General features: G+C 46.6%; 2 protein-coding genes across 4 annotated transcripts in view; one reads left to right on the top strand and one right to left on the bottom strand.

Annotated features, from left to right (window-relative positions):
• Slc11a2 (solute carrier family 11 member 2) overlaps positions 1–8,682 on the top strand; it is a 37,296-nt gene extending 28,614 nt beyond the window's left edge. For all 3 annotated transcript variants that reach the window (XM_034516520.2, XM_034516521.2, XM_076912087.1), the window contains exons 16-17: positions 1,667–1,720; positions 8,165–8,682. In XM_034516520.2, coding sequence (XP_034372411.2) covers positions 1,667–1,720; positions 8,165–8,242 — 132 coding nt within the window. In that variant the 3' untranslated portion in view covers positions 8,243–8,682. The remainder of the gene's footprint in view (positions 1–1,666; positions 1,721–8,164) is intronic.
• A 2,330-nt stretch (positions 8,683–11,012) lies between these two features.
• Higd1c (HIG1 hypoxia inducible domain family member 1C) overlaps positions 11,013–19,395 on the bottom strand; it is a 28,532-nt gene continuing 20,149 nt past the window's right edge. Inside the window, exon 3 of the mRNA XM_034517549.2 lies at positions 11,013–12,687. Coding sequence (XP_034373440.2) covers positions 12,623–12,687 — 65 coding nt within the window. The 3' untranslated portion in view covers positions 11,013–12,622. The remainder of the gene's footprint in view (positions 12,688–19,395) is intronic.

The following is a 19,395-nucleotide window of genomic DNA, read 5'->3' as shown; positions in this document are numbered from 1 at the left end:
TTATTTCAAATCATCAAATATATTTTAGTTTTTTGTGTGTAGTGGGTAGGGAAGTGGTATTTCTCAAGACAGGGTTTCTCTCTAGTCCTGGCTATCCTGGAACTCAATTTGTAGACCCACAGAGCTCCTCCTGTCTTTGCTCCCCGAGTGCTGGGGTTAAAGGCCTGGGACACTGCCCCTGGTCTACTTTTGTTTTTCCTTCCTTCCTCTCTTTCTTTCTTCCTTTCTTTCCTTCCTTCTTTCTTTCTTTCTTTCTTTCTTTCTTTCTTTTTTTTCCCCTTGGTTTTTGAGACAGGGCTTCTCTGTGTGTCCCTGGATGTCTTGGAACTCATCCTATAGACAAGCTGGCCTTGAACTCAGAGATACACCTGCTTCTGCCTCCCAAACGCTGGGATTAAAGTTGTACACTACCATGCCCGTCTCCTATTTTAGTTTTTAATACCTAGTATTTTTCTATTTCTGTTGGTTTTTTATGAGGTCCGGTATTTCATATCTAAAGAGAATGTTAGGATATGATTGGGAAGCAGGGTGGCTCAGTGGTTGCACAGCAAGTGTAAGCACGGAATTCAGATCCCAGGACTTACACAAAAACACTGCAGTGGTTGTGTGAGCCTGTGACCCCGCCCGGCATTGGAGAAAGGGAGGCAGCAATGGGAAAATCGTTGAGGCCTGCCAGCCTAGTTCCAGGTTCAGCAAGAGCCCCTGTGACAACAGGAAATGTGCATAAGACACATGTGTGCATAGAGCGGCAGATGTGTGTGCTTCCCAATCTTTCCCACAACTCACTAGTGGGAAAACTACAGCAATAAGAACAGAGTCAGTTACCTGCTTGGTACAGAGGTTCCTGAAAATTACTAAGGTGGGGGATAGGAAACAGCAGAAGTCCCACCATTTCTGTTGTGGACAGTGTTGAAGAGGGAGGGTACAGTCCTGTTCTCTCTTTCACTCCACACATGCCCTATCCCACATATGAGAATCTGATTGAGAAGATTCCTTCAGTGTATACTTTAATATAGTGTCCTGGATCAGTGTTTCTTCCTTTCCTATAAATGTCAGGCATGCCAGGATACACTGCTTACATAGGACCTTGGGATCCCAGTAACTGTACATGTCCTTGCCAGGAAAGATGGCTCAAAGGTTAAGATCCCTGGTTGCGCTTACAGAGGTCCTGAGTTCAATTCCTAGCAACCACATGGTGGCTCACAACCACCTGTAATGAGATCTGGGGCACACATGACAGGACACTGTATGAAGAGTAAATAAATCTTCTAAAAAAAAAAAATCTCTTAGGAGTTTGGCCAACTGTTCCTTCACTGAACGTGGGTGTGAAGGTGCTGAGTTGAGTCAGGACCCTAAGACGAATGAGGTTGGTTAAGCCCCAGTTTTGGAGATAGGGCCAAGTCTAGGTCCTGGTTACCGCTGCTTAGCTCAGAGCCAAGAGCCTCACAGGGCAGCTGTCCCACTGCTCGTCTGAAGCTGAGCCGAGGGTCTCCTAGCCTGACTGGACAGAGGAAAGAGATGAGCACAGCTGGGTGCTTGGGGCAGGCAGGAGGCAGATTTGCATCTGCATAGCACTGGGCCTGTCCTTCCTGTACTGTGGACGCTAGCACTGGGCAAGCCTCACTGGCAGGAGAGTGACAGCCATGTTCTGTATTCTGTATTCCAGGGTTGGCAGTGTCTGATTGCATTGGGCATGTCTTTCCTGGACTGTGGACGCTCGGTAAGCATCTCTAAAGCCCTGCTGAGCGAAGACAAGAGCGGTGGCAATACTAAGTAAACACTGGATCAGTCTGTCTGTCTTTGCAGGGAGCCATCAGAGCCAGTGTGTTTCTATGGTTTACTGTGTGAACATAGCCACAAGTATGTGCTGTTGCACAGACTGCATTTACGACTCAACTGTTAGTTGGGAAACACTGTTTTATGTGTGTGTGTTGAGGTCTTTGTTTCCTTTTGTTTTTGTGAAATAGCATCTTGCTATTAAATACTAGGTTGCCTAAAACTCACTATGTAGCCTAGGCTGCCCTCAAACTTACAACAATCCTCCTGGCTCAACCTCCTGAGTGCTGGAATTCCATGCCTGTCTGCCACTCCTGGCTTTCGTGCTTACTAGATGATTAGTTTTGGTGGGCGGGAGGGTCCTACCCTGTAGCAGTAGGCAGCACTACAAGGGAGGGTGAAAAAGTGACCCTCCCTTGGGCTATTGTAAACACTAAGTTCCTAAGTAGCTGCCCAAGGGCAGTAGCTTGTTTTTAGTCAAGAGAAGCCCAGCCAGACTGTCACCTTCTGTTTGCATTACAGACTTAGAGACAGCTACCTTTGAATTCAGGGCTTTTGTTTGTTTGGTGCATTTTGTTTGTTTTTCAAGAGTTTCTTCCTGGCTGTCCTGGAACTCACTCTGTAGACCAGGCTGGCTTCAAACTAACAAAGCTCCTCTTGCCTCTGCCTCTGTCTCTGCCTCCTGGGTGCTAGGATTAGAGGCAGGCACCACCACTACCCTGCTCAATTCAGGACTTTATTTCTACTTTGGAATTTCTTAGTGGAAAGAAAAAAATGTAGGACATAGAGGTGGGTGTGGACAGATGATGGCTGGCCTGCAGGTTTTCCTTAGCAGGGAAGGCTTCACCTTTATCCCTGAGGTTAGAAACTTTCCTGTTTATATCAAGTGTTCCCGATAGTGTTTAATCTTGAGTACGCACAGTCCTGGAATCTTTGCCTTCCTCTTCTGAGAGAGTGCTGACTGCAGAAGACTGTTGCACTCGTGAACTGACTCTCATGAGGCTCTGGACTCAGAACGAGTCACAGAGCTGACTGCACTACTCCCCAAAGTACCCTTCACCAAATCATGTCTCTGACACACCGCTGTTTCACGCCCAAGATAACTCAGAAGGCAATCTCTGGAGCTCTGGGCCCAAACCTTGCAAAGTCAGTAGGTGTCAGTGGTGTGAAGTCTCCCAGCAAGGCGGGCCTAGGCTGCATCCTCGCTGCCCTTCCCTCGGAGAGAGCCTGTTGAGACCAGACTGCGAAGCTCTGGAGTCTTCACAGAACTGCTGCTCTCAGTTCAGCTACTTCTGGCGTGTCACGGGGGAGACGTGATTCTGTCACATCGAATCCTGCCTGTCTGCTGGAGAGGAGGATACACGTGTGTGGTCACTGTGTTGGTGGCAGCAGGAACTAGAGCAGCTTCGGAGGGTGTCCTCCTCTCTGACGCCTTCCCTGTGTCGAGCTGGCTGACAAATGACCTTTGTTGTATGTGCCGCTGTGGTGTTACTGCTAGCATTTCACACACAGTCAACATCCCGGCCTGCATAGGTTCTTTATGAGGCATAAAAGATAAATTGCTGTGTTTCACTCACCCTGATTGACCTTAGCCCCATAGCTGATCCAACAAAACCAGGCAACGGGTCCTCACAGTAACATCTCAACCTGTGGGTTGCCACCCATCCAAAACACTACATCCAAAAACATTTGCATTATAATTCATAACAGTAGCAAGATTAGTTATGAAGTAGCAGCAAAAAAATTATGATTGGGTGTCACCACAACATGAGCTGATTTAAAGGGTCAGCAGCATCAGGAAGGTTGAGAACCCCTGCACTGCAGGCTCCTTCTCATACCTGTCACTACCACCGTTGTTCCCGAAACTGATCAGACTGGAAGCTGAGCTTTTGAAACTGTCTCTCTGCAGTGCTTGAGAGCCAGATTGACACAGCAGAATTCCTTGTATAGAATTCCTTGTATAGATGTTCTAGTGGTGTCTGAGTTTGTACAGGGATGGGATGGGGTGGGCAGGTTGTGTCCAGATTCCCCATACTTACAGCCTAGCCCAAGCCGCTGGGGATGGTGCCCAGGGGCCTGACTAGGCTAGCCTCCACCGCACATTTCGATCCCTGCCCGAGAAGTCTGTTGTGTTATATTTGTTTACAATGATAGAAGGTTTCATTGTGTGATATAGTTTCTTCTGATTCTACAACTATATTTACAGTGTCAAAAGATTAAAAATGTTCCCTAATCATTTGATTGTCACTGAAAAGCGGTACTTCCAACAGTACTCTGTGCAGTAACCTGTAAACATTTCAAGCCCCCACACCCTTGTGGTTCTGGCATTATATTTGTGAGCCATTTTTGTACCTTCTCTGAATCGGTCCTTGTTCTTATGTGACCTGAAATAGCTGTACCCTCAGTGCACTGGAGCAGATAGGCCGGGGAGTAGCAGCAGCTTGTCTTGTGAGAACCTGCCAGGGTGGCAGCAAGTGACTACAATGAGGCTTGTAGTGAACCTTTGACAGCTTGTGAACTTGCTGTAATTAAACCAAAACTTCCCTCTTTCCTGTTTGGTTTTCTGACTTTTTTTTTTTTTTTTTAAACACCGGAGACACTTTATAATGGATATAGTCTTAACAGCTGAAAGGCAGACCCACTAGTTGTCATCAGGAGTGACTGCACTGTAAGTCCAAGCATCAGTGCTTGGCTCCTGAAGGGACAGAGAAGGATATGGATTCAGTGCCCTGGAAAGTCTGGATTAGCTGTAGACACTAAGAGAGGCCCAGATAGCTTCAAATGTCCCACCACCACCAAGCCTCACACCTGGCTTCAGTGCTCAGAGCCCATGCAGTGGGAGAAGAGAACCAACCCTTGATAGCTGTCTCTGCCTCCACATGTGCTCCATGGCATTGCATACTTGCCCCACACATGTACACAACGAATCACGTTACTTTTTTTCAGTCTAAATGAAAATCAATTTACCCACTTAGTTAAATACTTTTGTTATGGTTAAGGCCATAACTACTATTTTGCAAGATGAAATTTGTCCTACCTTCCTCTACTCTTTAAGCTATCTCACTGTCCAGGAAGGATTTTAATAATAAAAGGATTTGCCCGGCAGTGGTGGCTAATGCCTTTAATCCCAGCACTTGGGAGGCAGAGGCAGGCAGATTTCTGAGTTGGAGGCCAGCCTGGTCTACAGAGTGAGTTCCAGGACAGCCAAGGCTATACAGAGAAACCCTGTCTCGAAAAACCAAAAAATAATAATAAAAGGATTTTAGTAATAAAATTTTGAATAGAGAAACTAAAGTCACTTAGTTTAAAACCAGATACACATTTTGGCTGAACCCTTGTAATGCAGACACAGGCCCGGTGCCGTTTGTAAGGGAGATGGGAGGCTTGGGTTTGAGCTCAGAACTAATCTAGGGTGCAGAGCAATTCCAGAACCTTACCTTCACTTTGCTGTTACCTCACCTGTGTGTACAAGTGGCAAAGCTGTAAAAATTGAGTTGTGGCCCTGAAACATCGGGGCTGCAGAGATGGCTCAGTAGTTAAGAGCACTCGCTGCCCTTCCAGAGACCTCAAGTTCAGTTCCCAAAGTCTGTATCAGGTAATTCACAGCGATTTATGAAACTCCTGCTTCAGGGATGCAATTCTCTCTCTCTCTCTCTCTCACACACACACACACACATTTGGCTTTTCTTTTTTCTTTTTTTGGTTTTCTGAGACAGGGTTTCTCTGTGTAGCCCTGGCTGTCCTGGAACTCACTCTGTAGACCAGGCTGGCCTCGAACTCAAAGATCCTCTTGCCTCCCTCTCAGGTACTGGGATTAGAGGCGTGCTCAGTCACCACCTGGCTTAAAGTTCTTGCAACAAGGTATTCACCCTCTATAGCGAGAGGTGACTGAACAGCCTGAAAGTGTATCTGAGTGACATTGCCAGTGTGTGTTGTCAGTAGAACCTGAGTAGTTTAAGCCAGAAGACTCGAGTTCACTCCCAAACCACCTTGTGTAACATACATCATGCCCTTTGAGCTGTATAGTGAGATGCCAAACCATCTTGTGTAATATACAACATACCCTTTAAGCTGTAGTGAGACTCCCAAACTTTCTCCAGGAGCACCAAGACATGAAAACATTTTTATCAGGTGCAGTGACACACACTTGTAACCTCCGCTCTTGAGAAGCATGACAGGAAGATGGCAAACTGAAGGCCAGCCAGAGCTACACAGGAAGACCTGTCCCAGCACTTGGCAGTAACTCTGGATGCTCACAACAGGCTTAAACAACAGAGAGGGCTCTCTGTAGCTAAGGGCAGTAATATTACCACCTCAGTGGACCACAAGAGTGTGTTAACCTGTGCTTAGCCACATCTCCAAATGCCTCAGAACTAGGGAAAAAAATTCTCCATGTTACCTAAGTGATAATACTCTAAATGCCACAGACTGAGCAATGAGGAAGTCCATGGTGTCTGCTCACTTGGGACAGGTTTCCAGGAGTCATCCATGATGCTGGCAGTGGCCTTTTAGATCCTCAAGTCTGGATGTCGAACCTGCAAGTGAAATGTCAGTGTCTACCTAGCACACTGCCCGGGAATATTTTGATCCAGGGCACTGTGAGGTCTGTGTGATCTTCACACGGCATTCCTATGGGATGACACAGAGCCATGTATAATGTGTTCACGATAAACTTAGGACTCGGTGAGTTACAGTCACAGTGTGCCTGGTGGCTCATTTCCATTCTGCACACAAGATAAGGTTCAGAAAGTAAACACAGTCTGTGTGGTGGTGGGAGACTGTAATCCTAGCACTTGTGAGTCAGGGGGATCACTGCAAGTTTCAGGCCAGCCAGAACTCCAGAACGAGACCCTAAACAAAGGATTGGGATTTGGCTCAGTGGTAGAGCACTTGCCTAGCCCTGGGTTTGGTCCTCAGTTCTGAAAATAAAACCCAAAGTATACATTAGAAGGATTAAAGCTGGGCCCTCAGCCCCTACACACACTCCAGTGTCTTCCACTACAATATATGGCTCTAGTCCCTTTATGCAGACCTATAGTGTGCACTCCACACATGGACTGTTGGTGCCAAGGGCGATATTACCATTGAATACCCCAACTGACATGAAAGCCGGTCACTGTTCCCAAGTGTATCGCTGGACAGTTAAGTACAGCAGAGCTCACCTTTAGTCCCAGGACTTGGGAGGCAGAGGTGGGCAAGTCTCTGAGCTCAAGGCCAGCTTGACTTATATAACAAGCTCTAGGCTAGCCAGGCTTGCTTAGTGAGGCCCTAACTTAAACAAAAAACAAGTTTTTCACAGATCCCTGCAAACCATCTGCATTAGATTCACAGGAAAGGGGTCAGGAAATACCTTTTTAAAACTGCTGAGAGTGGGGTATGGTTATAAATATCTATAATCCCAGGACCTGGGAGGTGGGGGCTCGTATGAGTCGGGCTCATCCTTAGCTACATAATACCTCTGAGGCCAGCCTGAACTTCACGAGTCCTACTTAAAGAACCGGAAAGGTATAGGGCATGAAGACAGTTCAGGTTCCTGTTCCAGCCTGCAAACCGTGGACCCACAGGTCATTGCTTCTCAGCCTGCAAACCGTGGACCCACAGGTCATTGCTTCTCAGCTTGCAAACTCTGGACCCACAGGTCATTGCTTCTCAGCCTGCAAACCCTGGACCCACAGGTCATAGCTTCTCAGCCTGCAAACCCTGGGGCCTGCAGCTCATTGCTTCTCTGCATGCTTTTTCCCTTAACTACTCAGGAAAGGGCTTTTCTCAGGTGTCAAAGGATAATAGGACCAGAATTACCAGACTCAGGGTTTAGATATCTGAAATCTGATTTCCAGTACACAGTGCTAGGACACAATCGTTTTGTGTACTTGGTCATATTATCCTAAAGCCCCAGCCCAGCTTCACCCTCGTGAGACAGAATGCATTTAGCATCCATCCTTAACTCAGCTCCATCTCAGGTAGCCACAAACACATGCAGTGATGGTTTTCACACCCTGCCATGTGTTCTCAGCACGCTTTCTCTGACACTCGGGGCTGCAACCTTTCTCTAGAGTGCCCTGTCTGCCTCAGGGTTGCCCAGCTGCTGTGTGGCTGACCACCACACCCATCTATAGTTCCAGTTCCAGGGGATCCAGTGCCTCCTCCTGACCCCTGTGGGCAGCAGGCATGTGTACACTGCATACATGAAGGCAAAATACTCATGTACATAAAATAAAAATTAAAAAAAAAGTGTCCTTGATCTTAAATAAAAACCCCACATACGTGTAAGCCATTTTCTATTCTGAAATAAAATTCAGAAGTACTGAGAAGAACCAAAATAATACGTTAGTTCCCCATGTCACTCCTTGAAAGTTACACTGATTCTCTCCTGTGCTTTTATCCCCAGTACCGCCTCGGACTGACCGCTCAGCCTGAACTCTACCTTCTGAACACCGTGGATGCCGACTCATTGGTGTCTAGATGACTAACAGCCCAGGAGACTTTAAGAACACTTTCTCTAAGCCCTTTTGTGCCAAGTGTCTGTTCTCAAATCCCTTAGTTCAGAGGTGAGCTCGTTCAAATGTTTTGAACAAGGTGAAGCTCTCCTCACGGAGTCAGGGGGAAAAGCTAACAGCTGTGTATGGGTCAGAGACCCCTCAGAGGTACAGCGGGCCTGTGACAGCTGTGCAGTCCCTCAGGCTTGTGTCTGCACTTCTGGGGTTTAAAATGTATGGATATGTATTTATGTGAACCCAAACATGCCAGTTTGGGTAAGATTTTAAGGTTATAAAATTTGATAGATTTTTACAAATGTCGTTCAGATGAATTAGGTCTTTCTTCTGTCTGGGTCGCAAATGAGAAAGAGAATGAGCCTTCTGATGATGGACTTCCCAAAATAACTCTTAAAGTGTTGCTTTACCATGATATGTGTGTGTGTGTGTGCGCCACAGGTTGACATCAGGTGTCTTCACAGTTTCTCTCTGAGCACAGAGCTTAGTGTTTGGCTGGGCTAACCAAGCCTGTAAGTTCAGGGATCTTCCTGGCCCTGTGCCCCAACACTGGAGTCACAGATCTGCTGCTGTGCTCGGATTTTACACAGTGCTGGGGACCCAAACTCGGGTCTTCCTGGATAGCAGGCACTTTACTGGCTTTCCCCCTTTGTTTCCACATCGAGTGTGTCTGTGGCCGTCATTCTTCTGTTGGCGTCTGTCCACCTGGCCTTTCTTCTCACTCCACGCACTAACACACTGTCCGTCCTAACCCTGTTTCTAAGGGCCACCCATATACTGCTGAGTGTCTGAGGAATTGCAAGCATTTGAAGGTGTGTATGACGAGAGCTATGAGGCTCACACTAAACGGGAGCCCAGACCTCAGTGCTTTTTACACACTGACACGCTGCACGACGTGTGTGTGCAGGTTGCAGAACTTTTTGGTTTTGTTTTTCTTTAATCCCAATTGCCAACCAGAAATTCGCCTTTTTACAGTCAAGTTTACACTTTTAATAACTAGAAGCTTGTGTCCAGGGGCACTGCTTAACCGTAGAGCTCTTGCTGGCCTTAGGCAAGGCCTGGGGCATGGGCCTCACCCCCACACACATACACAAGCACACACTCACATTCGAATATGTGTGTACACACATATGCACACTCGCACATACACATGCACACACACTTGAACACGAACACTCAAGTACACAAACACATGGGCACACATGTAAGCACATTCATACACTAATTGTCTTCTTAGGGAAGTCTTTACAGCACTTGATCCACATTCCTACCTGATAGTACAGTAGACAGTACAGTGGGCTAGCAGGCAGTACAGCAGACAGCACAGTGGGCTAGCAGACAGCACAGTAGACAGTACAGTGGGCTATCAGTACAGTGGGCTAACAGACAGTACAGTAGACAGCACAGTGGGCTATCAGACAGTACAGTAGACAGTACAGTGGGCTAACAGACAGTACAGTAGACAGTACAGTGGGCTAACAGACAGTACAGTAGACAATACAGTGGGCTATCAGACAGTACAGTAGACAGCACAGTGGGCTATCAGACAGTACAGTAGACAGTACAGTGGGCTAACAGACAGTACAGTAGACAGTACAGTGGGCTAACAGACAGTACAGTAGACAGTACAGTGGGCTAACAGACAGTACAGTAGACAGTACAGTGGGCTAACAGACAGTACAGTAGACAATACAGTGGGCTAGCAGACAGCACAGTAGACAGCACAGTGGGCTATCAGACAGTACAGTGAGCTAACACAGTACAGTAGACAGCACAGTGGGCTAGGACTGAATTAGAGCTACCTGTTGTCATTGCATACGTGTCTCCTCAGGCACACAGCCCGAGGGCCGGGGCCTTCACATTCTTATTCACTTTCTTGCTCTCTAGGATCTGAGTCTACAAAACCCTGTAGACTTTGCATGACTTTAAATGTCACATTCGTCTTTCAGCATTAAATGTAGAAGCAGAGAGATGATACATTACATTTTGTTGATATTTTCCAGGACAGGTTTTATCTGTGTAGCCCTGGCTGTCCTGGAACTCACTCTGTAGACCAGGCTGGCCTCGAACTCAGAAATCCACCTGCCTCTGCCTCCCAAGTGCTGGGATTAAAGGCGTGTGCCACCACCGCTCGGCCAAACTGAACACATTAAACATTTAGCTTGGGCAGGGTGATCTCAGATGACAGGAGGCTGAGCCAGGAGGATCTAGAGTTCAAGGCCAGTTTGGGCCACTTGACAAGATCTTGTCTCAGAGCACAGAGGACTAGAGGTCCTGTGGTGGGTAGGAAGACTGGTTACTCCCAGCACCATCAGGGCAGCTCTGCAGTAACTCCAGTCCCAGGGAATCCAGTGTCCTCTGCGTGCGTGGGCACACACACAGGCAAAACACCCTAGACACAAAATAAAACAAATGAACCAGTAACAATCATTTTCTACTCTATGGTAACAAGTCTGGGTTTCTGTATACAGTGGCATTATAGAGCAGTATTAATCTGTTTCTTATAATAAAATACCTGAGAACAGGGTACTTTATCAGAAGAGAAGTTTATTTAGCTCACAGTCTAGTTCAAAGACACAGGGCTCGCTGGCACTTCTACTGAAGGACTCTTGCCCCATGGTTGATGGCACCAAGTGGGGAAGTGTCAAGAGGAAGTGCACACACCAGGGGACCAAGAGCCAGGAGGTGGTTTGCTCACTCATTCATTCATCCATTTGTCTCCCCCCCCCCCACCTCCCCACCAGCTGACCTAAAAGCCATGACTAGCCTACCTTAGCTCCCTAGAGGGGCTGTCCGTGGTAACATCTTGCCCTCATGAAGACATAGTTCCATGAGAATGGCCAATCCCTCCCCTTGACCTGACCATCTCTCCCTAGACTCCACCTCTTCAGAGACTTCCCCCACCTCAACCTTGTACACTGGGACTGGGCTTCACACGTAAGAATATTTTTTAGGGCATATTCAAATTACAGCATGCAAATATTAGCATACTCAGTACATAGGTAAGACTGTGCTTGTTCACTGTCCCCTGGGATTAAACACTGTGACATTTAATTAAGAAAAGGATGTTCCAACGGTGTACACCAGAGTCAGCGGCCACGCAGTTAAATTATTAGTGCTGAGTTCCTGCTACAGGGTTTGTGTCACCTTGCTGTGAAGGACAGATGGAGAACACTCAGGCTTGTGATGTGGAAGCCAATGAAGACGCCATGTTTCAGACATGGCATTAGGGCACTGAAGTATTTTACAGATTCGGGTATTATGTTAAGTAGTGTCTGTGTAGAAAGACACTATTTAGCAGCCTCCTGTGGTAGCTCTCCCGCTCTACCCAGCCAAGGTGGAATGCCTGAGCATCCTGCATCCAGCTCCGTAAGTTTGCATGGGTTGCCGCCATTACTGCGTTCATAGTTGGCAGTGCTTTTTAGCAGTAAATACATCTTTTCCTTCACTCAGTAACATTACAAAGTAGGCTTTGTGAGAGGTGTCATCCATGAAGAAGGGGTGAGGCAGAAAGATTGCAGTTTTGAGCACAGATACTGCTATATAGTAAAATTCTGCCCCACCCCCAGGAAAGTTTCACAGTATTTCCCAGACTAGTCTGGAACTTGTGATCCTCCTGCCTCTGAATCTCAGGGTTTTAGGCTGGCATCATGTCCTGATTTTTTAAAAAGCCATTTTCCTTCTCTTTTGTTTAAAGATTTTGATTTATTTTGATGTATACGAGTATTTGCCCGCATGTATGCATGTGCCCTGTATGCATACTCCGTGCAGGGGGTTGTGAGCTGTGTGGGTGTTACAGACCCCAGTCATCCGAAAGAGGCAATCCCACCCCCTTTCTACAGCCATTTGCTCGCTTGTGTGGGTGCACACACCGGGGACCAGAGGATAACTTCAGGAGTTCATTCTCTTTGTCCACTATTTGGGTTCCAAGGTTCAAGCTGAGGTCAGGCTTGGCAGCAAGCACCTTCAACTCCTGAGCCATCTTGCCTCCTCCAGATCCCTTTTCTAAGAAAACACACTTGGTCTGCACCACTTACACCTCTTGCTGAGTGAATAGTGGTCAATTTTTGCTAAGAGCCTGGTTAGAAACCTGTCAGAGCCTGTTGGTGCAGGCACTGCTGCTGCCTGTGTGCACAAGGTCCTGAACTCTGGGGAGATTAAGTTAGAAAAAGACAGCAGGGGTAACTTTCAGCTAATGGCCTGTGGCTTTAGAAAGCAACTTTTCAACAACATAAGATACAGATGCTACGAGGCTTCTGCGTGAACTATGCTCCATGTTTCAGAACACAATGCGAATTTCTTTTTCTGAAGCTCAGCCCTGAGGAGCTGGTTTTCATTGCCTCCTGCTTCTGGCTCTATTTTCTGGGGACATTGAAGAACCGAGGTCGGATGTAATCCTTATACATAGAGTAGAGAACACCTGGAAGAGAAAGTCACCTGCAATCAGTAGTGCCCATGAGATGCAAACAACTGACATTTTCCCAAAACTAGCACACTACTGCTAAAGAAAGACAAACAGAACCTCTCAGTGAGCTTTGGTTTAGCTCACGAAGTAGCTGCAGAATCAAATAACATGTATTTTACATCAGCATTGACACAGGTATACGTACATGTGTACACACAAACCCAAACTCAAAACGCAAATTCTTTTAAAAAAGAAATTTTTTAATTTAAAAGGCAATAATACTTTGAACTTAAGTTGTCATAACACTATCCCCAAGTTGATGTTTTTGTTTTGTTTGTTTGTTTTGAGTCAAGTGTTTCTCTGTGTAGCCCTGGATGTCCTAGAACTCACCACGTAGTCCAGGCTGGCTTTGAACTCTGCCTCTGCCTTGGCTGAACCCAAGTTGGCAGAAGTCGATGCCGCATGCCAACAGTTGTAGCAGAGGCAGGAGGGTCAGAAGTTCAGCGTTGCGTTTGGCTGCCCGGTGGAACAAATCTTGGGAAAAGCTAGGCAAGTTTGGTCAGACACGGGTATCTTAGTTAGGCAGTCATGTCTGCGGCATCTGCCCGTGCGGCATCCTAAGGAGTAGACATGACTGCTGGACCTGCTCTGGGATTAGAACCAGTGAGATGAGGCAGTATTGGGAAAGGGAAGCAGGCGGGGGCGGGGCTGTTACTTCCTAGGATTCTTGACAACTCCAAAGGAAAGAGGAGGCAAGACTCAGATCTGTCTCCCTCTGATCTGTCGCCCTTGTCACAGCATGGGGTGCCTAGCTGTCTAAATAGTTCACTTCCCCCAACACTGCCCGCTGTGGTCTTCCTGGGGTGCACAGAAGATAAAGGCTTCATGAATTCTTGTAGCTCCACACAATAGTAAACTGAGGCAGAAGCTGCAGAAAAGCTTTAGAGTGAAATACTAAAATAACAAGAGTTGACGCTGAATAGACTTCAAGCCAGAATGTTTTCTTTTTAGCCGAACTCATTGTAACTGAAATGACATTTTATGTGGTGCTAGCTTTGTGCGTGGGAGGCAGACCCTCTACCAACCGAGCCGCCTCTCCAGCTCTGAGAATGTCATTTCAGTTACAGTGAGTTCGGCTAAAAAGAAAACAACCCCACACACTAACAGTGACTCCCCAGAAGATTTTTGTTTAGTTTTTTTTTAGTGTGTTTGTGTATGAGTGCAAGCATGCTGTCCCACAGCCTGCGGGAAGGTAGAACAACTTCTGCTGTTGGTTCTCCCCCTGCTTCTTTGCGACAGGGTCTCTCTGTTGTCAGATCCTATGTACACCAGGCTAGCCCACTGACCAGCTCCTGGGATTTCTCTCCAGCTCCCATCTCACCACAGGCTGCACCCAGCTTCTGGGAATCTGATCCCAGTTCTCACATTTGCATAGCAAATACTTTACCATCAAGCTATCCCCCTGCCTCTCCAACCCACCCCCCCACCCCCTGTCTCTCCAACCCACCCCCTGCCTCTCCAACCCACCCCCTGCCTCTCCAACCCACCCCCTGCCTCTCCAACTCATCCCCCCTCCAAGCCACCTACTCCCCACACCTTTCAAACTTTTGAATCGCAAATGAACAAATATGTTGAACACAACTGTGTCTTTTCAAGACAAGATTTTGATAGGTAACCCAGACTCCTACTAACCTCAAACTGGTAGCCTCCTGTCTCATCCAGTATTACAGGCATGTGCATTTATTTTTAAACTATAAATTTAGTATAAGCAGCCCACATTTTTTTTGGGTTTTTTTGTTTTGTTTTGTTTTTTTGTTTTTGCTCAGCCATCTCTCCAGCCCCTATTTTTAACTCTCTCTCTCTCTTTTTTTTTTTTTTTGGTTTTTCGAGACAGGGTTTCTCTGTATAGCCCTGGCTGTCCTGGAACTCACTTTGTAGACCAGGCTGGCCTCGAACTCAGAAATCCAACTGCCTCTGCCTCCCAAGTGCTGGGATTAAAGGCGTGCGCCACCACCGCCCAGCAGCAGCCCACATATTAGCAGAGGATTATTATTTTTTATTTTAACCTGTTCACTTTTAAGACGGGCTCTGGCTATCTTGCCCTGTGTGGTCTCTAACTCCTGGACTCCCATGATTCTTCATTCTCTGACAGCTGGAACTGCAGGTGGGAGTTGCCACATCTGGCTGGCATTTTTATTCTCAAGAAACTGTATTCTCTTCCCATATTCCTAAGGACCTCCTTATACACCGGATGTGAGGTCTATAACTCAAAGGGTTTGTTGGGGTCTCACGTAGCCCAGGCCAGCCTTTAACTTGCTTGCAGCTAAAAATGACCATGAACATCTGATGGGGCCTGCCTCTGCCTAGGGAGCACTAGTGTCACGGGTGTGTGTCACGGTGCCTGGGTTCTGTGTCGTGTTAGGGTTGGAACCCAGGGCCTCCTACATTCTAGGTTTTATCCCTAGTCATGGAGACATTTGAATGGGGATTTCTGTCAGTATAATGTGAGGTTAACAGTTTGAGTCTAGAGTGGTGACCCTGTTTCTCTCTAAGCCTCAATTTATAGTCTACACAATAAGATAACAGCACCTAACGTAGAGACTAGATCTGAAGTGTTACTTTATCATGAGGATTGGTCTGGTCCTTGTCCCAGGAATGGCACAGAGCTTGTAAAAATCTTGTAACTGCAGGAGAAATAACAGTGAGAATCCAGGTGGCATCAGAGGCTGAGAGCAGCTGCATGGGGGAACCACATCCTTAAACTTGGGGAACCTGAGATGTCAGCTCCAAGTGCTGGGGTCAGCCTCAGATTGTATCCCAGCACAGCTGGTGGAGTCTGAGCAAGCTCCTAGTAAGGTTAGACCATTAATGACAGCAGATGAACAGGGAAGGAAGATGTGGTGGATTTACACAGTGGGGTGTGGGGTTTGGTTTGTTTTTCAGCCAAAAGAATGAAGTTCTGTTGTTTGCAGCTGGAGATGGTCATGTTAAACAGGTTACAGCAATCTCAGAAAGACAAACAATTGTTTTCTCTCATTTCTGGTTCTTAGATTTTATATAAAATCTCTCTCTCTCTCTCTCTCTCACACACACACACACACACACACATATGCAGGCACACACAGTTGAAGTAAAACTGTGTAGAGGGAGAAAGGGGACTAAGCAGGGAGAAAGGGGGACCATGGAGGACATGTGCTTGGCATACAGTACACACAGTACACACAGTAAACACAGTACACACAGTACACACAGTACACACAGTAAACACAGTAAACACAGTAAACACAGTACACACAGTACACACAGTAAACACAGTACACACAGTACACACAGTAAACACAGTACACACAGTACACACAGTAAACACAGTACACACAGTACACACAGTACACACAGTACACACAGTAAACACAGTAAACACAGTACGCACAGTACACACAGTAAACACAGTACGCACAGTACACACAGTAAACACAGTACACACAGTACGCACAGTAAACACAGTACGCACAGTACGCACAGTACGCACAGTACGCACAGTACGCACAGTACGCACAGTACGCACAGTAAGCACAGTACGCACAGTACGCACAGTACGCACAGTACGCACAGTACGCACAGTACGCACAGTACGCACAGCACGCACAGCACACACAGCACACACAGCACACACAGCACACACAGTACATACAGTACACACAGTACACACAGTACACACAGTACACACAGTACACACAGTACACACCGTACACACAGTACATACAGTACACACAGTACACACAGTACACACAGTACACACAGTACATACAGTACACACAGTACATATAGTACACACAGTACATATAGTACACACAGTACACACAGTACACACAGTACGCACAGTACGCACAGTACGCACAGTACACACAGTACACACAGTACACACAGTACACACAGTACACACAGTACACACAGTACATATAGTACACACAGTACACACAGTACACACAGTACGCACAGTACACACAGTACGCACAGTACACACAGTACACACAGTACATACAGTACACACAGTACGCACAGTACGCACAGTACGCACAGTACGCACAGTACACACAGTACACACAGTAATACAGTACACACAGTACACACAGTACACACAGTACATACAGTACAAACAGTACACACAGTACATACAGTACACACAGTACACACAGTACACACAGTACACACAGTACACACAGTAAACACAGTACGCACAGTACGCACAGTACGCACAGTACACACAGTACACACCACAGTACACACAGTACACACCACAGTACACACAGTACACACAGTACACACAGTACACACAGTACGCACAGTAAACACAGTAATACAGTACACACAGTACGCACAGTACACACAGTACACACAGTACACACAGTACACACAGTAATACAGTACACACAGTACACACAGTACACACAGTACACACAGTACACACAGCACACACAGTACACACAGTACATACAGTACACACAGTACATACAGTACACACAGTACACACAGTACACACAGCACACACAGTACATACAGTACACACAGTACATACAGTACACACAGTACACACAGTACACACAGTACACACCGTACACACAGTACACACAGTACACACAGTACACACAGTACATACAGTACACACAGTACATATAGTACACACAGTACACACAGTACACACAGTACACACAGTACACACAGTAAACACAGTACACACAGTACACACAGTACACACAGTACATACAGTACACACAGTACACACAGTAAACACAGTACACACAGTACATACAGTACACACAGTACACACAGTACACACAGTACAACAGTACACACAGTACACACAGTACACACAGTACATACAGTACACACAGTACACACAGTACACACAGTACAACAGTACACACAGTACACACAGTACACACAGTACACACAGTAATACAGTACACACAGTACGCACAGTACACACAGTACACACAGTACACACAGTACGCACAGTACACACAGTACGCACAGTACACACAGTACGCACAGTACGCACAGTACACACAGTACACACAGTACACACAGTACACACAGTAATACAGTACACACAGTACACACAGTAAACACAGTACGCACAGTACGCACAGTACGCACAGTACGCACAGTAATACAGTACACACAGTACACACAGTACACACAGTACGCACAGTACGCACAGTACGCACAGTACACACAGTACACACAGTACACACAGTACACACAGTAATACAGTACGCACAGTACGCACAGTACGCACAGTACGCACAGTACGCACAGTACGCACAGTACGCACAGTACACACAGTACACACAGTAATACAGTACACACAGTACACACAGTACACACAGTACACACAGTAATACAGTACACACAGTACACACAGTGCACACAGTACACACAGTACACACAGTACACACAGTAATACAGTACACACAGTACACACAGTACACACAGTACACACAGTACACACAGTAATACAGTACACACAGTACACACAGTACGCACAGTACACACAGTACACACAGTACACACAGTACGCACAGTACACACAGTACACACAGTACACACAGTACGCACAGTACGCACAGTACACACAGTACACACAGTACACACAGTACACACAGTAATACAGTACACACAGTACACACAGTAAACACAGTACGCACAGTACGCACAGTACGCACAGTACGCACAGTAATACAGTACACACAGTACACACAGTACACACAGTACGCACAGTACGCACAGTACGCACAGTACGCACAGTACACACAGTAATACAGTACACACAGTACACACAGTACACACAGTACGCACAGTACGCACAGTACGCACAGTACACACAGTACACACAGTACACACAGTAATACAGTACGCACAGTACGCACAGTACGCACAGTACGCACAGTACGCACAGTACGCACAGTACGCACAGTACACACAGTACACACAGTAATACAGTACACACAGTACACACAGTACACACAGTACACACAGTAATACAGTACACACAGTACACACAGTGCACACAGTACACACAGTACACACAGTACACACAGTAATACAGTACACACAGTACACACAGTACACACAGTACACACAGTACACACAGTACACACAGTACACACAGTACGCACAGTACACACAGTACACACAGTACACACAGTACGCACAGTACACACAGTACACACAGTACACACAGTACGCACAGTACGCACAGTACACACAGTACACACAGTACACACAGTACACACAGTAATACAGTACACACAGTACACACAGTAAACACAGTACACACAGTACACACAGTAATACAGTACACACAGTACGCACAGTACGCACAGTACGCACAGTACGCACAGTACGCACAGTACGCACAGTACGCACAGTACGCACAGTACGCACAGTACACACAGTACGCACAGTAATACAGTACACACAGTACACACAGTACACACAGTACACACAGTAATACAGTACGCACAGTACGCACAGTACGCACAGTACGCACAGTACGCACAGTACGCACAGTACGCACAGTACACACAGTAATACAGTACACACAGTACACACAGTACACACAGTACACACAGTACACACAGTAATACAGTACACACAGTACACACAGTGCACACAGTACACACAGTACACACAGTACACACAGTACACACAGTAATACAG

This window comes from Arvicanthis niloticus, chromosome 13 (genome assembly GCF_011762505.2).
Source record: "Arvicanthis niloticus isolate mArvNil1 chromosome 13, mArvNil1.pat.X, whole genome shotgun sequence".
Taxonomy (NCBI): Eukaryota; Metazoa; Chordata; class Mammalia; order Rodentia; family Muridae; genus Arvicanthis; species Arvicanthis niloticus.
Note: the sequence above shows the minus strand (reverse complement) of the source record. Positions and strands in the feature narration are given on the sequence as shown.